The 20,584-nt window shown below is 41.6% G+C and overlaps 1 protein-coding gene across 1 annotated transcript; it reads right to left on the bottom strand.

The window, feature by feature from the left end:
• Positions 1-5,001: 5,001 nt before the first annotated feature.
• Positions 5,002-12,969, bottom strand: LOC306975381 (uncharacterized protein; the record flags this gene model as incomplete). The annotated part of the gene is made up of 4 exons (XM_079572892.1): positions 5,002-5,039; positions 5,146-8,388; positions 10,915-11,014; positions 12,913-12,969. 4 exons carry the CDS (start codon positions 12,967-12,969, stop codon positions 5,002-5,004), a joined length of 3,438 nt encoding a protein of 1,145 aa, XP_079429018.1.
• Positions 12,970-20,584: the final 7,615 nt, after the last annotated feature.

The following is a 20,584-nucleotide window of genomic DNA, read 5'->3' as shown; positions in this document are numbered from 1 at the left end:
TGCAGAGGAGAGGAACTGTCCTTCAGGATATTCTGGAGGGTCTGCAGTGTGGCCATGTCCCACCTCTCACTCAGAGATTGGATGGAGGATGGTGGGATACCAATAATCCTGCAGCACCTATTCTGCACCTGCTCCAGTTCCCCTGACAGGCTCTTAGAAAGGCCGCCACACAGGACTGGCCTCCTCCAGCACAGGTCTGATGAAAGTCAGATAGATCATTTTGAGGACATCTGAGGGAAGTCCAGCTCTCCTGGCCACACTCGGGTAGTATATCTTGGGGCGTGTTTTAGAAAGCATGTACGGTACCGCACATGAGCGTCCCAGGAGAGGTCAGATGATATCTGGACACCAAGCAGTTTGAAGGTGGTGACTCTGCTTACTGCCTAACCACCAACTTCAGGCGGGGAAGGGCAGGGGATGCTAGACTCTCTCCTGGCACTGACCAGCATGTCGTTAGTCTTTATTCCAACATGTGCGTTTGCCGCTCGCTCGTATCATTCAGAAACTACGACGCTGAAGGGCTGACAAGAATATCCTTTGACCCTCGTTCATAAAAAAAAAAAAAAAAAACGCTTTAAAGAGGGGGTTTTATGCTTTTTTCACTCACATAGCACCAGTCTATATCACACTATACAATGATGACCAAACCTTCTGCTGCTCTGTTAATGCAGTAAATGTATAAAATGTCTCTCTCAAAATGGCTGTAGTGAATGTCTTGAAATAGGCCTCTGTCTCTTTAAGAACCTCTGACCCTTTCAGACACGCCCCCTCCACACGCTGTCTGTGGCATCAGTGGGGAGGGGGTTCTGCTGAGGAGCAGTGGTTGGTTACTCGGCTGGTGACGAAAGCTCGGAGGCGTCTCCAGGAGGTGGGGGCGTTCCTAGGAGGACTCAGGCAAACCTATCCCTAAAATGGCTGCCATCCGAGTTTTTACAGATTACTCAAAAATACATGAATGTGCCAAGGCAACACTTCAGGCATGTTTTTAATGAGGGAATGACATAATAACATGATGGAAAGCTTGAAAAAGTCGATTTTGCATAATACCCCCCCTTTAAAGTGCATATGACAGGTTGTCAAGTTTTTATAATTCTTCTTGATTTGGTGCAATAATACCTGTGTTTAGGAAAATATCACAGTTTTACACCCATAAAATATCAGCTTGAGGGGAAAGTATGATTAAAACATCAAAAATGTGCAGGAATCTGACCTTAGCAACACCTTAGCAACCGTAGGACGCTCTTTAGTGATGACGTAGAACAGGGGTCCCCAAAACACCAACCTCAACATTGTAGCCTAAAGTAAAGACCATATTTCTGCAAATGCCAATGTTTTACATCAGTGGTTCCCAAGTCGGGACCCAACGTTACCCTGGGATGACAGGCCCAAATAACCCAAATAAAGCCTTAATATGGCATGTATTGTACAAAATATTGTGTTTTCCCACACAAGTTGTTATTAAACAAGCAGTAGATATGCATGTTAATCTGAAATTCCATGCAGTTTCAGATGGAAGATATTGAAAAAAAGTTTCCTATAGACTCGCGACCCATTTTTGGGTCCCGACCCACCAGTTGAGAATCACTGTTTTACGTTACATACTGTAGGACCAAGTGGGATATTCTGCCAGGGCATTTTTAAAATACTGACACTATTTCTTGCATTTTACTGCAAAGGAATTTGATCTCTCATTTGCACAATAATGTTTCTCAAAATCATCTTGAGGGCCAGAGGTTCTGTGCTACAGGGCCGGATTTGGCCCGCGGGCCTGACGTTGCCTACCAATGACGTAGAAGAAGGTATGTGTGCTGAAAATACAGCAGATGTCGCTCTTATTTGTAGGTATTTGACAGTCTTTTTTCTCATATTCTTGATCAGATTTTATGATTTGCTATATTTATATTAAACTGCATTGGTAATTTACTTCAATAAATGTAAGTTATTGTGTGTGTGGAGTCAGCCATTATTTGTATAAATGCACTTCTGGTGGAGTTTTCTTCAGCTCAGGTGTAGCTCGTTTTATTTTATAATGTTTATACAATTCTTTGATTCATTAAAACAGTTGCCTATTTAGAAATGCACCTTATTTAGTTTCTTTTTAATACAGTTATTTTTTGCGAAGTTGGTTCCACGCAGGAAATTAGCTCCTTCACTTTGCGCCGCTTGGATCAAAACAAAAACATCCACCATCCACCATGCTGACAGGACACACGTATATCAGAAACATCCACCATGCTGACAGGACACACGTGTATCAGAAACATCCACCATGCTGACAGGACACACGTGTATCAGAAACATCCACCATGCTGACAGGACACACGTGTATCAGAAACATCCACCATGCTGACAGGACACACGTGTATCAGAAACATCCACCATGCAGACAGGACACACGTGCATCAGAAACATCCACCATGCTGACAGGACACACGTGTATCAGAAACATCCACCATGCTGACAGGACACACGTGTATCAGAAACATCCACCATGCTGACAGGACACACGTGTATCAGAAACATCCACCATGCTGACAGGACACACGTGTATCAGAAACATCCACCATGCTGACAGGACAGGCGTGTATCGGCGTTTTGAGGAACAGCGGACCCACAGGAGTTTATCTGTGCACACAAGGACTTTATTTTGCCCGCGGGACGATTACGCTTTTCTGTATCCACACCAGGATGGATGTTTTAGCTGCATGTGGAGCAGAGGCAATCAATTCTGTTTAATCCCCTGGGCCTATGGGTACATTAGGGTGGGCCTGGCTGTGGGCGGCCCAGTGTGGTGCTAGGAATTATTTAATTTAGCATTAACACAGAAAAATAACATTGCTCCTACATACAGTTACTAACTTAATGGATCATTTATCAAGACAAATGAGTCGGATGCATAGACATACAAAGAACCGAACCATTTTTGTGAATGTGATGTCTTTGTCCCGGGCTCGAGCTCCCGCCCAATTCTGCCCTGAAAACAAAATTATTCAATAGATGGCGTGTAAAGCACAAGAGTCATAGTGTTCTTCTCTTTCACGTCCACATTGAAGTGCATCGCAAACAGACTTATAGCCTAGTAGCTAACATGAAGCCATTGATACACTGTTCGTGTAGCTCTGTAAGCAGAGCGTCTGGTTCACACTCGGGGTCGTGAGTTTGAGTCAGATGATGGTCTATGGTGGTTTAGTCCTTTGACTTTACATCCACTGGTAAAACAAAAGCAGAAACACTTCTGATGTCATATTATTATTATTATTATCCTTTATTAAATCTTGATCAGTGACTTCATTTTCAGAAGGTTGTATCACTGATACTTCTCATTAAATCTCATTCTTTTGTCTCTATTCTCATTATCCGGAGCAGTTTTCCTCTTTCTAAATTCTCACTCTCAGCTGTTAAACTGCTCAATCCTGACGATTTGGTTCATATTTGTGAATGAGAATAAATGTCAGTGTTGAGTTTGGTTTCATCAGGCTCACTGCTGCTATGTTTTTTCACCACCAGATGGCGCCTATGAGCCTACCAACACTGCCTGTTACTGTGACAGACACTGAGGGATCATCTACTCATCACTGCTAATTATTTCAGTTTTAGGCAGAGATGGGTAAAGTAGTTAAAACAGTATTTACTTGAGTAAGAGTAACTTTACTTTTTTTTACCGATTTCACTCAAAAGTAAAAAGTATTGAAAAATAATTACTCAAGTAACAGTAAATAAGTACTTGGGGGAAATGCTACTTGAGTACTGTGTGTACTGAGTAACTGTTTGAGAAGAAGAAGAATAAAGTACATGAAACAAACATCTATTTGATATGAAGCTTTTTCCACTCAGTTGTTTTTGTTTTATGTTTTATTTTGATCAGGTCAAAAATCCCCAGCATGTCTTTGAATACTTACTTAGATGTTTTTTTCACTGCATATTTTCCAGTCGAAGTGAAAACCCGTCTCTCTAAACTAGCGTTAGCATATGTAGCATGAAGCTAATACAAGCCATTGCTGTTGTTTACTTCCGCAACTCTCGCCGGATGTTTTGGTGAATGGTCGGCGACAGCTGATGCATCCAGGCCTCTGACACGGTTTCATAAAATGATAGATCTGCGACAGTGCAAGAGAAGCAATGCCCTGTTTATGGACATTGTTTTTTGCCCATCATAGGATTCTTATCATTTGTTTAAAACATAAAACGCCGATCTCGGTCCCCGGATGTGACGATATCGCGATCGCTCGTATTTTAGAATTGTCATTAGCATTTTCTGTTATGTATTTATGACTTATTGAACCATTTTGCTCTTCTCCATGTCAACATATATTTATAGTTGAGGATTTGTTAAAGTTGTGGCGTAATGGGTGAAATAGTTTGGTTCGAACATGACTAATATGAAATATACAAATATGCACCGTCTCCGAAATGAATAACCTCAACAGATGAGATCATTTTGTGAGTTTTATTATCGATACACTTTTAGAGACATTTCTTCAGAAGAAAATCCAACATAGTGTTTTTAACATTCATCATTTTTACAATCCAGCCTTAATACTGTATATATCTTGAGGTTTTGCACACTCGGGCTGGTCGGTGACATCGTTTGGTGCACTTTTCTCTTTGCTGGTACTCAACGCAACTCATTGTGAAACTTTATAATCATTACTCTCTAATGTCAACAAGTAAATAGCTCTGTCTCTAACATAAAACTAAGAATATCAATGTACAATATTGATTAACATACATCTTATAGATTTTTTAAACATGTGATTAAATGTCAATGTGTTACATAAACAAAAGATGTATTTATCACAAAGCTAATATATCTATGCACATTATGAAAATGTAATATAGTTAAAAGTAACGTCTTTGCAACCAACGTCTTCCACTGAAAAGCAAAAAAGTTAAACGTCAAAATAAACACAAAAAACAATGACTCTAATCTAGGTCTATAATATCTATAATGTCTAAATAAATCATCAAACTTACATTCTTCCAGAAATGGCGCCTGCTCCTTCACTTCTTTAAGAGACTGAACTCTTCCTTCCCATCCACTGAAAGGCAAAAAATGACAAAATAAACACAGGAAATAATGACTAATCTAGGTCTAATATAGCTGTAATGTCTAAATATACATATTACAAACATAATAATACTCACATTTTTCCAGTATTTCCGCTTGTTCCTTCACGTCTTTAAGAGACTGAACTCTTTCTTTCCATCCAGGTTGACGTTGATTTTGCTCTGACTCGATCATCTGGTCAATGTAATCTGGAGCTGAGAGAGGGTTTGGCTTCAGGGCGAAGTTCTTCAGTTTATTTATTAGTCCTGTAACCTCCTGTGCCAGATCTTGGACGTTCTTCATATGGTTGTCATATTCTTGTTTTAGCGCTGAAACTAAATTCTCTGCTGATTTCTTCTCTTCTGTACCTTCAAGATACTTTTTCATTAACTCCTCTGACGTCTTTACCTCTGTAACTTCTCTGTACTTAAATCGGTATTTCTGATTGTAGTGTTTACTCCAGACACATTTATTAGGACAGACTTTGCAGTTTCCATTTTCATCCATTACCCAGCACCGTTTTCTTTCATCATCATTGTCGATGTCACATGGATAATGACAAGTGTAATGACACACCTGGCAGTTGGTGATGAAGTTGCCGGATCCAGAAATATCCTCCTGAAAAGGCTTCATAACTTTGACTTTGACTTTAAAATCCTTATTTCTCTCAATCTTAGCCTGATGCTTCTTGACCTGGTCTTCTGTTTGCTTTATCACATTAATCTGTGCCACTCCCTCTTTAACTTGCCTTTGTATAATTTCTACAGACTTCTCAAGCCTTTTTCTTTCTTGGAGAACCTCCTTTGTCAAAGTCAAACTCTTGGGATCTATCGTACCTATGTCATCAAAAAAACTCCTCATACTTCCTTTTCCCATGTCCCAGAACATCTCATCAAAGCTCTTTCCAGACGTCTTGTTTTCAGCAAACAGTGCAGAGTTGTTGAACTTATAGTGAGCAGGCTGGCCATCTTCTCTTTTAGGACATGGGACTCCTGCTTCTTTGATGGCCTCGAGAACTGGAGGAGGCTGGCCATCCGCAAATGTCACCAAAACCCTGATATTCTCTGCAACATCTTTTCCGAAAATAGAAAGAACAGAGTCAAAGACGTAGCGCTGGGTTGCACTGAGTCGAGCTAAAGAAGACTGAGCCACAAAGCAGACTGTGTGGATATCATCGACCCCAAAGTTACTGGAGAAGAGGTTTCGGATCTGCTCCGGGATTTCTTTATCTCTGTTGATGCCTCTGGTGTCTCCGAACCCTGGAGTATCAATTATGGTGAGAGAGAAGTCCACATTAAATCCATGATCATAGTTAATTTTGTACACGGTCACCTCAGACGTCTGACTGTGAGCCTGGGACTTTAGTTCCTCCTCAACAACCAGTTTAAATCGATATGGATCCGTCCACTGGACGCCCAGGATGTAGTTGATCATGCCATTGATCAGAGTTGACTTCCCAGCTCCGGTGGCGCCCATCACCATTATGGTGCAGTTTTTCTTTACGGACTCTTCACCAAAGATGAATCGTGAACATCCAGGGATGTTCAGGTCGTCTTTGTTCAGCGGAATCTTTAAGACCTCCAGAGATCCTTTGGTTTCTATGTGTTCACAGTCTTTTCTGAGCGCTTCTGTGAGGCGTCCAGGGCGAGGTGAGGTTTTCTTGGACTTGACTTCAGTGACAGGTCCCAGCCCCACATCAGTCACAGTCCTCACTCTGAAGTTATATTCTGTGTTTGGGCTCAGTCCAGTCACTGTGACTGTTCCAGCTTCTGCTTCAGTCTGCAGCTTCCACTCTCCTCCTGTCTCACAGAACTCCAACCTGTAGCCAGTGACGGCTTCAGCTCCATAAGTCGGGGCACTGAAGCTTAGACTCACACTGTTGTGGGTAACTTCACCAACATTCAGTTTCTCTGGCTTTGACGGGGGTTCGAAGTTGTCACTCTTTTCAAATCCATCTTCGTAAAGGTAGATGGTTGAGCCTTTATATTTCTCATCTTTAAAACACGCTGTGAAGAATTTAACATTGTTGTTGTCCTTGTTGGCCTCAGCAAAATCAGCAAACAGCTTTGCTTTCTGTCTGACTGCCTCTCGAACCTCTTTGGAACTGTACCACTGCTCTTTCTCTATGTCCTTGACTCGTGGACTGGGCTTGTGGACACCTTTTAGATACTGGTCTAAAGCTGCAAGATATGGCTCCTCCCTTTCTAAGGCAGTGAAAACAAAACAAATGGCATTCTTTGTGCTCGACAATTTTTCATCAAGTTCTGTTTGAGAGGAGATGTCTGTGTTTTTCATCAAGTTTGTAAAGGTTTTTATTAAATTGGCCTCTTTACCTTTACAGCTGAGCCACTGGTCCAGACATTTATTGCTAAAAGGAGAAGCAGCTTGTTTCTTCAGTGTTTCTGTAAGTTCTGTTTCATCCTCTCCCCCTCCACGGATTGATGGAAGTTTTCTTGCTAAAACCCCTTGGAGTTCCAGCTTGAACTCAGAAAAGAATTCTGTGAAGGATTTTATTTTCATGGCTATCTGGGGTAACTGCTGTGAGGTTAGAGATGTTAATAGATCCTGGCACCTCATTTCCAGGTCTCCAAAAAACTCCAGAGTTTTCTCAACCTCAAAAACTAATCTCACACTGATCTGTCTGACCAGTTTCGCCGCTGCAGAGTCCAGAGATGTGAGCGGCAGCAGCCACACTTTCACTGGAACAGCGTTCTCTCCATCTGGGCCAAGAAGTGTGGGCAGATCCTTATAAACCTTCACTGCATCTTCAAACGTCACTGGGCTCTGGCTCAAATTGAAGTCGCCATAAAATTTACAAGAGAATTTGTTCACTTTCTCTACGTCCATGTGCTTCATTTTCAGAGTTCCTTCTACGTCGATGGGGATAGAGGGGATTTTCTTGATCATTACCTGAAGATTTCCCTGAATGTCCTGACAGTTTTCAGTTCCAGACACTTCACGGTCAAACACAAAGAAAGCTTGAGCACCGTAAAGAATGGCCGTCACCACATGTGTGGCTAATCCTTGCTCAAAGATATAAGGATGCTTTATGTTTCCTCTTCCAAGATGATTCATTGTCAGTTTCTTGAATTTGGTCGTAGTCTTATACTGTAGGGTGACTCTGGCCTGGTGTTTGGATGTCTGAGTATCATTCAGATATTTAGCTGAACCATCTACTTTCACTAATCCACTAAAGAAACTAGCTTTGAGAGAAGCTTCCACCCCCAGTGAGGATGATTTGTTATAGATGGATTCAGATGCAATAGTTTGAAATTCACTGTTGGGTTGATGCGTCTCTGTCATGTCTTCTGTCAGTTTCTCGTGGTCCCAAAGAGTTACACCTGCAACACAAAGACTCTTGTTTGTATATTTACTGAAGCACACAAATAAGCAGATTTAATTTGTCAGCTTGCACCCACTATTTAACACATATAATGGGAAGAAAAAGTAAGTACACCAAGTAAATACATGTTAAGAGAACTAATGGGCAGTTACTAACAATAACTACTCCGGGCTGCTCACACCAGAGCTGCAAGAATCAACTCACCTTTTGAGTCAATGACATTACTTTAAGTGGATGTGCAGGACAGGTAGGCACACAGATGTTCTGTGTGCTAAAGTTTAGGGGAGCGTGAGAGTCGTTTTCAGTTCTATTCTATTTCATGAACTTTCAGGCTAGTTTTCTAGCATTTTTCTGAATGTGAGCCTGAGAAGTGAATTTGAATGCTACAAATAGGAAAGCTAGGAATGAGTTTGGACCACGACTAATATCTATATTTAGTGAGTCCTCTTTCATTGTTTGTATTAAAGAAATTTGGGTATAGGGCCATTAAGGCTGTTTTGTTATAACATAATGCACAACATGTTATTACATTTTCCTGAAAATATAAATGTTTCAAGTACATTTTGTATTAACTGTCTCAGAATGTAATAACTTATTACAAATGCAGCAAATTTTATTACAAAATGTGGCCTTATTACAAAATGAAGGGACAATGTTATTACATGTAGGACTGTTATTACATAATCCATCTGAACAGGCTTCACTAAACCGATAAATGGATATTTGGCACCTTTGGGTTATCTGCTCCGGTCCGTTCGAAGAAGTCTTTATGCAATCAATAGCACCAAATGCAAGTTACAACTTAACAAGCATTCGATTGGAAGTCTGTCCTGTCATTATATACTTGTTAGTCCTGTCTCTAAATCAGACACACAAACTGACTTTTGACTCAGATAGTTTGTGTAGGTTTAGGAAAAACAAGTTTGTTTAACCATTAATCATTAACCTTATTGATTGGTAAGTCTGACAGTAATTTGACCATTTGCACAGTTTATATAACCATGACAAGAACAGAAATCATATGGCAAAGTACAAGCAGATGGTCTCTCTGAAGGTTTTTTTTATATGCAAGCAATAAGACTACAAATCTACACTCCCCTTCCACAGCAAAGCAGCAGGACACAGACGCTTGGCTCCCCGGACAGGAGAAGGGTTTCCCCACAACTGCACTGGGACTCGGGAACAGCTGTGGGAATACGAGCGCTACAACATCCACATCATGTTGTCAGCATCAGAAACCCCACATCTTCAAAGTGGGTCACCAAAGGGGCAGCTCGAGGAGTCTGCATAAACCCATTTAGTATAAGTGCCTCTAGTCAGAATGCCTTTTCTGTAACTGCGGCCAAAGACTGGAACTCCATCCCAGCAAACATCAGAGAGATGTCCACATACAGTAAATACTGCTAAAAAACATCTGAAGAACTGGTTCATTACACAATGCAGTCATTAACCCGGCCTACATTTCAACCACGAACAGAGTTTAGCGGCTCTTACTGAGTTTGGAGACGAACTGTTCAGCTTCACCTCATCGCTAACGGCAGCTAGCCTCCCCGCTTTCCCCGCTGTCTCCTCCATCTCTGGGCTGAGGTCCGTCTGCTTTTCTTATTAAATCCACTGAAATACGTCCCGCTTCTTTGTGTTGCTCACTTTTATCTCCATTTGACAGAACTATAGCCAAGTTAAAGCTTCGTAGTAGCAGTAGCCTAGCGCTGCGGTGTTGTGACATTGTTGACACCGTTGACCAATCGGGACCCGCACACGTTATCCCACGCTCACAAACACAGGCCTATCTTTGCGGATTTGGGGTCGGTTTTTTAAGCCGTAGAGAGGACAGACGCGCTGTGTTATAAAACATCAGCTGTTTGTCAGAATCGTGTAGTGAGTTCGCTCTTACGATTCTCAGTCGTTAAGTGTGAACCCACAGACGTTCTATAATCGCACTGAATCCAGTCGTGTAGTGTGGACCCCCCATTCTATATAAAATCGTTTAGGACTAGAAAAATCGTGTAGTGTGTGCTGACCTTGGGAAACTAGGACAGGGACTACGGGTGAAAAATAGCCTTTTGGCTAATTCCGGTGCATTTACAGAAATGTTAATTAATGTACAATGTCCCTGCAAATAAATACATACAAAAGCATCCCACGTCGCACCAAACTGCAAGTTTAGTATCTTTTAAGAATGGTGGATTTTGCGTTTGAGTTGATCTCTGATGTCTGTCAACATAACATCTCCTAAAAACAGTCGCCAGTTTCCACGTTACAACGCGCTCGTCTCCGCATGTCGTGTGTCCTGAGTTTCTGTATAGGCTACTCGTACGAGTGTTCCCGGAGGTTTTTGTTTGGGGCGGAGGCACCGCTGCTTTGGTTTGCGTTGTTGTTAGGCGTTTGAGTGAGTGAACCCAGGTCGCTGTTGAAGGCCTGACTGAAACCCCCGGACGCACTGCCAACGACACATCACTGAAACAAACAGCTCCGAAACAGTTCAGAGTCGTGTTCAGAGCAGCGTCCTGAAACTGTGCTTTACCTGGGACCAGTGTGTCGGCCCTGCAGTCGTACAGCATCCCCAGATTAAAAGGTCGACCAAGTGCTGGCATCTCAATGGTTTCAGGGCGGACGTCATGGTTCTGTGAAAAAAACAGTTTGCATTAATATATAAATTCTTATGTTTGTGTAAGCAAATCAATTCATCTCAACAGGTCCGACGCCACATGTACATGCAGTTACACACGATTAATCACACACACAAGGACACAATAACAGGAGTCTAGGCCGGTTCACAAAGTGGGGGTCGCAAGGCCTTGGGTCGGGGTCCCCAGAAGAATTCAAGATGAAATAGAGACAAAAATGCCACTGATTTTAGTATGTTTTTGAGTGTGAAACTGCATATAATTTGTGAAATCCTTTCAAATATCAAAAATAAACAATAAATAAGTACTGACTAAAGTCCCCCAACATGTGGACCGAGACACTTTGTTTTGATTCTTTGCTAAAAATGGATGCAAGAAAAATGAAAAAAATCTTTATTTATGCAAAAGCATCCTCGGAGTTATGTTTTAATTTTTAACTTTTGATCCAACTGAAATGCACTTCCAATTATAGAGTCCACAAACATAATTTTACTCACCTTGTTTCCGCTTTTTTTTCCTCCCATAACTTGAAAGCAAATATAGTTCACCAGAACGGCCTCTGCAAAGTCTCAGTCACTGCGGCCCAGCTCAAAGTGCCTGCAAGGTCCATACAGTGGGAAGAAAAAGTGAGTACGACGTTTGGAAATTCTCGCATTTCTCAGAGGCGCATTGAGTTGCCTTGTGTACGAAATGCACGGTATAAATAAAGTTGCCTTGCCTTGCCTTGCCTTGCATTATCTGGTCTGATCTTCATCAAAATCATAAGAATGATTAAACAGTGTCTGTTTAAACTACCACCACCCAAACATTTACATTTAATCATATTTGTACTGGCCATAGCATGTAAACATTCACAGGACAGGGAGGAATAAGTAAGTACACCCCTGAATCTCACTGAACTGCAGCAGTTTTGTAAAGAGGAATGATCCAAGATTCATCGTTGTGAAAGTCTAATCTTCATCTGTAGTTACTTACTTATTCCACACTGTTGTGAATGTCTTGTTGTTGATAAAATTCATGTTTCTATTGATGACAGCACAAAACAGCCCCACACCATGATTCTCCTGCTCCAGACAACACCGACAAAGCCCTCTCCTCACTGTGAAGTCTGTTTTTTGCCTCAGGGCCTGGACAACGTGCTATAATCAATCAAAAAGAAAGTTCAACGATATTTTGCAGAAAGGTCTGAGCAATTCGGGCGTTCTGCTCTCCCAAAATTTCACCCGATGGGCGGGGGAGCGACTGAATTTTGCGGTGCATTATGGGTAACACTAGTCTTCGCAAGTTCCGGTTCTGCCGGAGCATTTTCGTTCGCTCTGCTTGCTTCATCTTTTGCTTAGAGAGGAATACAATCCTCCTGCCTTCAGCGGACACTTATAGCCACACACTGCCCCGCTGTACGGTCAAACGTTTAGCTATCCCGCCCGGCTCGGAGCCTCGAAGGCCAGGCAGGATAATTAACCGCTGCCCCCGGGGTCTGTGAGCCGTCCCTGGGAGACTATAGTAAAAAGCACTGACAGCCTCTGATTATCCCTCTGCCAAATACAACTTTATCTGTCTGTGTTTTCAACGTGAGAACATCAGCCATGTCAAAAAATAAGTCCGTAGCCGAGCTGCTAACCGCTCGGCCGGAGCTAACTAGCTCCTTAGCGGCGCATCCGGTGAAAACAAGTATTATGCAATAATAACGTGAATAAAGCCGGCAACTATATAAAGCAGGCTTTGAGATGATCGCACACTGATGCCTGATGCATTTGTGGTTTATTGTGGACTTTTCATCAACAATGAGCTGTAGGCGATTGTAACAAGCTAACAGGGCTAACCTGGAATAACCATTGTCCACTGGCACAAATAATACTCCTTTATTCGGACATATGGGCTGGATATGTGCTTACTAGGGAGATCCTGGCGTAGACCATGGGTATAGCTATAGCTGAAGATCCATAGGACATGGCAGTAACAAAGAGGGACTAGTTAGAACTAAAACAGCAGTTCTTTTTCAGTCAAAACCCCCTTTACGCTTCAGAACACATTTAAAATCACTCGCCCCTGACGTTTCAATCAGTCAGTGGTGGTAAAGCCCAATTGTAACCCAGGTCATTTTCCGCTCCCGGTCCGTCTCTGCCTTAGCACTTCCGCCTAAACTCTCGCGAGACTTTCCGCCTGTGGGTTGAGATTTGTGACGCTGTCAGTCTAACAAAGATGGCTGCGCCCTAGTGCGCGGAGTAGGTGTGGGACCATAGACTGTAAAAAATAATGGACGTCTTCTGCTCACTCCTCCCCGTTTACCACAATGACCACGGTCGAGGGGGAAGTCATGGCGGATTTACAGACTCCCCCTCCCCAGCTCTGATGAAGCATGTTCCTAAAAAGGACATAAGGGCGGGATTTTCACCGTAGACTCCGCCCTTGCGTGACGTGTAGCTCACGCTGCTCCAATGCTAACAGTCCGACCCTCATTAAAGAGTAACTAAACACCAAATCCACTTTTTTTGCTGATAAACGGTCTAAATGGTTGTTGAATAGAGTTAGCTACATGTCCCAGTCAATATGTTGACATTTGGGGCAAACTTGTTCAAAATCTCACTTTTGTGTCTAAAACCGCAGGGTTCGCGCCCCCTACTGGTTTCACGCAGCAACTACATTTGATTTTTTTGTGGTTGGAGGAGAGTGTGTCCACGGCGTCCACAAAACGTCATCAGTTCTGCCCTGGTTCTGCCTCTGTGCCTCTGTGGCCCCGCCCACACACGCCTCCGCCTCCGTCACGTAGCAACCAGGACACGCGTAGCGCAGTCAAACCAGTAGATGGCGCCCCTGCGATGCTCACACTTCGGCTGAGGTGGTGTAGAGGAATAAATCCTGCTACTGTGCGATGCTCTCTCTCTGTTCGCAGTCACTGACAGCGAGCGAGTATCTACCAGCGGCCATCTTTTTTTTTTTTTTTCGTAGGATAGTTTTTTTTTTTTTCGTAGGATAAAGCAGGTTTTTGGCGTAAATATACGTCGGATTTTCATAAAACAAGCAGCGTTTTGCAGCTTGTGATCCAGAGAACGCTTTTGTGGCGCTCATGTCTCCTGTTTTCCACCGTATGTGCGACTGTGTGTGACTTCGCGTTAGGCCGACCTCTGCTCTCTTCCTCTCTCCCTCTTGCCCAGCGCTCTTCGGAGGGAGAGAGAAAGCGAGAGCGCGCGATGACACGCCGGTGCTGTTCATACGGATCATATTTGTAACGCGTAATATTTAATGGTTGCGGGTGCGGGGCGGGGCGGGTTGTAAAAATAGAACAACGTTGCGGGGCGGGGCGGGCTGGGTTAGAACCTGCTCCAAATGCAGGACCCGCGGGTTGAAAAAAACCCTGACCCGCATCACTAGTTGCTACATCAAGCAATCACAAGTCATGAGAGTGTACCAACTCTCCTACGAAAAAATAAACCTTGCGCACAGTGGTGACACCTGTAACAGCCGTTTGTCAGTCCTGTCAGATCTAGGGGCTTGGTCTGAGACTGTCAACAGAGCAGACCCCGCCCACACACTCACCCCCCTCATCTCCCCCAAAGCCTCCGAGACCACCCCTTTCTCAGCACTTTTTGACTTCTGTTTGTGGGTGGGGAAAGGCTCTGCCACGCCCGTTTAGTTGCACTTTAAGTACGAGATTTCAAAAATTCTTCTTACAAAAACCAGCCCGGTTTCTTAAATTGTGACTAACCCAGCGTTATCTCAGGAGGAATATCTAGCTTAGTCTAGTGTTGAAAAAGGCGTTAAAGTTGATTTTAAGGTGTCTAAACTCCAATGCTTTTCAATGGGGGCCTAGTGGCGATATGGAGGTACTACAGATATGGCGGCCCCCAGTGTCGTGGTCATAAAGCAGAGCAGCCAGCGCCCATTGTGTGGGACGCGCCGGGTAGGGAGCTGCTGCAGGTATGTGTTCTAAAACCCGTCCTTTGCTTGCTTCATTTTACCGATCACTAACTGTTATGCCTGTCAATCCCTTTAGACGCCTCCACCGCTGTGAACCGGCTTTTATATGATTTTGAGCACTTACGAACCGTGGAACTGGTGAGTGTTACGCTAACGCTTCCTGTTGTTTTGAATCAGTCAGCTGATGCTGCCGCTGGCTCGGCCGTTTCATTATGTGTATCCACACTCAGTGGTGTAGTCTTCAATTTTCTAGTGGGTATACTGTATTTTGTAGCAGGCGTGGGGGATAGCCAATTATATGCGCTGAAAAAAATTGCCCGTCACATACTATTACTAATGAAATGTATCACAGACAATGAAATAGATTATAAACCAAACTGTGAATATAAATGTTATTGAAATAACGAGCAAAAATGAAAACTTCAATGAATAAATGAAATTCTGCAGGCCTTCTAGTGGTTATACGGCGTATACCTGCGTATCACATAGACAACACCACTGTCCACACTGTTGCATATTTAGTAATGAATTGATACGTGCGTATTTTCAGAGTACTCGAGATTTATTGATGTCTGCATTGCGGTTGTGCTATATAGTTATAGACATGTACATGAATTTATGACTTTGCCCTTTGACGTAAAGATAGTTTGTTTCGTTATTGATTGCTTGGTCCTGTTTTGTACAAGCCAGGTTTCCGTGCTGGATGGAGAACTAAGGCCTCAAGCCTCAGGAAAAAGCCCAAAAGACTCAAGCATCTGCCTGCTGGTGCTGTAGGGGGCGCTGCAGCCGCTCAATAGTGTCCAATACGGACAAGTTACAAATGAACTCTGGACTCTGCTTTGAATGGTTTAATCCATGCCAGTGAACTGTTGTTGATACCGAATGGTTTATCCGGTTTATTTCGGTCATTTACAAATGATTCAAAACATTCAAAACATACAAGTCAAGCAATGTCAAGCAATGAACACAATAAATGAGCAGGCGCAGGCAGAAGCTAAAGCTTTTTGTGCCTGCCCTTCACTTTTAAATCATAAATGCAGCACGTTAATGGTAATAACCATCCGCTCGCTGAATTAACACAGGTGGACCATTGTCCGCTCCAGAAGCATATTTAATTCATTTTCATTCTGCCAAATATTTTTCCATTATTATTCTCTTGTAAATATTTTTGAACTGAAAAAGAGACGTAGCTTGTTTTAACTCATTGCAGCAGCTATTCCATAATTTAACTCCTTTGCTTGATAAACAGGGTTTTCTTAATGTAGAATGTACTTGCGGTTGATTAAATATATATGTTCCTCTGAGATTATAGTTACTTTCTCGCTGGGTAAACAATATTTGCATTTAGGGATTTTATTTTGTTTAACTTGGTAAATGAACTTTGCCGTGTACAAATCGACTAAGTCATAGAACTTCAGGATTTTTGATTGGATAAACAGTGAATGACTTGGTGAATTGTAAGGTGCATAAATAATTCATCTGATGATCTTCTTTTGTAATGGGAAAATTGGATTGGTTCCAGTTTTAGAAGTATTTCCCCAAATCTCTATGCCATACGTTGGGTATGATGTGACAAGAGAACCATAAAGTAAATGTAATGCTTTTTTGTTCAAAATATATTGCAATTTACAAAATACAAAATTACAATAGTTTTGGATACTTTCTTTTGCATGTTTAAAATATGTGGTTTCCATGTCATTTCTACAATCAATAATCACTCCAAGAAATTTTATATTTCATTTTCATTAATATTGATCTTGATCCCATCATTTATCTCCTTATTACTAAACACCATACATTTTGTTTTATCTAAGTTAAGTGATAATTTATTCACGTCAAACCATTTTTTTTAGTTCATATCCTTCTCTTTCAACCACCAACACAAGCTCCTTAAGATTTGGGCCAGAGTAGAATAGAGAAGAAAGAATGAAATTAAGAACAATGTGTCAACTAAGTATGTGCACTGTGTAAATATCTTGTAAATATTCCCCCCCACACTGTAAAAAACAAATACACAACAACTAAGATCAACTGCAATACTGTGTCCGGTTTCCATTGAGCACCTCATTTTCCTCCGAGCCGAACCTTGTCTTCTGATTAATCTAGCCTATCATCACTAACCTGAACACTATTCTGTAACTGCAGCGTCAAACATGCTACACAATATTACAACAGGAGCTGGCAATAAAACAAAACAGAAAAGTCTCCATCGTGTTCAGTCTGAATGCAGTATAGTAGCAGCAGGAAGTGCGCTAGGCCACGAACGGCGTCATTTTTAATCACAGCGCCGCTCAGTGGATGACATTTTGGGAGAGCAGAACGCCCGAATTCACAACAGTGTGGAATAAGTAAGTGAACCCCTGTACTAAACATCTGCTGACTCTTCTTTTGCAGAAATAACCGCTTTCCTGTTGTTGCAGATTAGACGTTCACAAAACTGCTGCAGTTCAGTGAGATTCAGGGGGTGTACTTACTTATTCCACGCTCTCCTGTGAATGTTTACATGTTATGGCCAGTATGATCAAATCTAAACGTTTGGGTGGTGTTATAGTTTAAGCGGACACTGTTTAATTATTCCTTTGATTTTGATGAAGATCAGACCACATTTAGTGACCAATTTAGGCAGAAATTTGAGAAATTCCAAACGATGTACTTTTTCTTCCCACAGTATAAGGTAGTATTAAAATGAAATATTTGCTAAACATACATTTCAGAGGCTCAAAAGAGAGAGATGACTTACGCCTGCCGAGAGTTGTGTCCTGCTCTGTCCGCTGAGGCTGTGTGCAGCTTTTATCTGCTGAGAAAAGTACAATCCCGTTATCTCTTGATCTTTTATTTCTTTATGGCCAACTGAACCCTGCACCTGACTGTCATCTGTCCGAACAGATAACCGGTACAAGATACTTTCAGTTTAGACCTTTTTATGAACACTCTGAGTAAAAAGAGTAAACACTCTTTTCCTTCTGAATAATTGATATTAAATCCTTAGTGCATATAGGCAGCAGCATTGAAGCGACTCCACAGAGGCAAAACTCGCACAAATCAAATGAGAAGTTGTACTACTTGGTCATTATCATTATTGATGTTTGATTAAAAACATAAATAAGGGGGTCCAGATTTGCTCTACATCAGGGGTCCCAAACTTTTTGTCTCCGAGGGCCAAAATGAAAAAGTGTCTGTGAGTCGTGGGCCAAACACGGCGACGTCAAGCGCGAAAAACACATATGACTGCAAATTATAAAGTTACTTTATTTACTTTTTATTTTTTCTAGAGCAATTTGCATTTGATTCTATCTATGCAAATAGATTCTATTTGCTTAGAACTTCAGGTGGTTCTGGTGGTTCCAGAGTCAGGACTAAACACGGTGAGGCTGCGTTTCAGTTTCATGAATCTAAAATCTGGAACAGTCTTCATGAGGATGTGAGACAGGCCTCAACTCTGACAATGTTCAAATCCAGGCTGAAAACAGTTCTTATTACCCGTGAATATGACTGAAAGTATTTTTTCTGCACTCTTGCCTTTTACTGTAATTGATGAATTTTATGTTGATGTTTTTATTGATTCTATTTGTTTCTTGACATTTATGCAACTGTGAAGCACTTTGAATTGCCTCGTGTATGAATTGTGCTCTACAAATAAACTTGCCTGGCCTTGCCTATAAGTAAAACTATATGTCCTCATCGACAGAGGGTTCAGCCCTTTACTGTAGGGATGGAAGAAAATGGAAATGTGCACTTGTACAATGACAAATAAAGCACTTACTTAATAGTATATGCAAATAACTTTCTATAAAAAAAATATTAGAGCTTGAATGAAGACCGTATTAAATGAAGGACTTTATGTTTACTGCTCCATTCAACATTTTATCATTGTCTTGGTGATTGTCATATCAACTGATCAGCGTCAAACACATTGTTTTCAATATTGACTCCACTTTTGGACACTTTCATGAGAAAATAGTGTTTGTTTGTGCTGACATTGAGAATGTTGAACTTTGTGCCAGTTGTTGCTGCGTGTGATTGACCAAGTAATAAATGACCATGAACCAAGTAAAATATTCTTTCTGACAGTTACCTTACTACCAGGATAAAGCTTGAAGCCACATGTCACATGAACACTGCCTATTCTTGACAATTACGATTCCCTGAAGATGAAATTCATGATACAATTTGAGACTATTTCTTTGGTTTCTGTTTCATTTGACCCCAGGATGGAATTACTGTCCATACAATTCTCACACTTATATTAGATACATTTAATAATGAGCCTTCTTCACAGATTCATAGTTTTTTCCTTCATTTTAAATAGATGTAGAGCAGGGGTGAGGGGGGGAGTCTCCAAGTACATTTCCCTAGGGGCCAAAACATACATGGGGCGTGTATTTACAAAAGGTCCTAAATAAAAATATGTTTTGATTGGGAAGCTCTTTTCAATAATAAATAATAATGAGCCTGACAGGACTGGAGCCAATGTGTTGTTTCCTGATCTCTCATGTCAGTGCCCTCTGCTGGACACCGGGGGAATTCTCTTCTTTTATTGCCCCCTAGTGGCTGGAGTGAGCATTCTGATAATTTCTTTAAAAAATCATAACTCCGCCAAGGAATGGGCTAGAGACGTACTTCTATTTGTATCACAAATGTATGAGTGAAATATGTTTAAACTAGTACAATAGTTCAAGTGGCTTCATAAGGTGTTTAAATATTGCTCTGATTCAATGTTCATCCAAAGATTTCCGTGGGATGTTCTAACTTCAGTGGCCACTTTCTACATTGTGACGACATCTGCACGTAGCACTGCTGACCTGTGTAGCTGAATTTTGCACACACACAAAACGTATTCCTAGCCTGATTTATCTCAACTCTATTCGCACGGGATTAGAATTACCTATAGGGACCTCAAGTTAAAAGGGAAAATTCTGCAAACTCCAAGGTCCTCCGGTGATTCTAGACTAGGGCCCGACCCATATGGATTTTCGGGGTCCGATACCAATATGACCTGGCCGATTGCCGATGTAAAGGCCGATGTTTTACAGTTCTTCTCCATTGGTTTCTTGAAACAGAAATCACATTCTTAAAACTCTATGATAATTCTGCAAACCAGTCTTACAGTTCAGCACAACATTATTGCTCACCTGCAAAAGCTCATATCTCTCCCAAAACAGTTCGCTCATGGGTCAAAACTAAATTTCCTTCTCATTTACACAGTCAGTGCCCCCAAAATGGCAAAGATCCTTCTCAATTGCTTTGGCTCATTTCTCAAAACTGCTTTTGGATTGGGGTAAAGCCAAACTGGAGAAAATGTGCTCGGTTCAGGTGGGAGTTAAGGGGCTAATCTTTAATATGTTTAGTTATTGTGATTAGGTATTTACAAAGGTCAGTTAGTTAGTTTAGTTTTTCTGCTCGTGTATATAAACTGTAAAATTATGGGACGACCCTGACAAAAGTCCTGAATATCCAATTAGTGGATCTTGTGCAGTTTCCGAGTCTTTTTGAATTGAGTCATTCAGTTTTAGTCAAAATGTTGTCAAATAGTTGAATTATTTCAGATTTAGCCAAAGATGGGTAGAGTAGCTAAAATACAGTCTTTACTGGAGTAAGAGTAACTTTACTTTGAAATCATTTTTCTCAAGAGGAAGTAAAAAGTGTGAC

Source organism: Gobius niger, assembly GCF_951799975.1.
Source record: "Gobius niger genome assembly, chromosome: 15".
Classification (NCBI taxonomy): Eukaryota; Metazoa; Chordata; class Actinopteri; order Gobiiformes; family Gobiidae; genus Gobius; species Gobius niger.
Note: the sequence above shows the minus strand (reverse complement) of the source record. Positions and strands in the feature narration are given on the sequence as shown.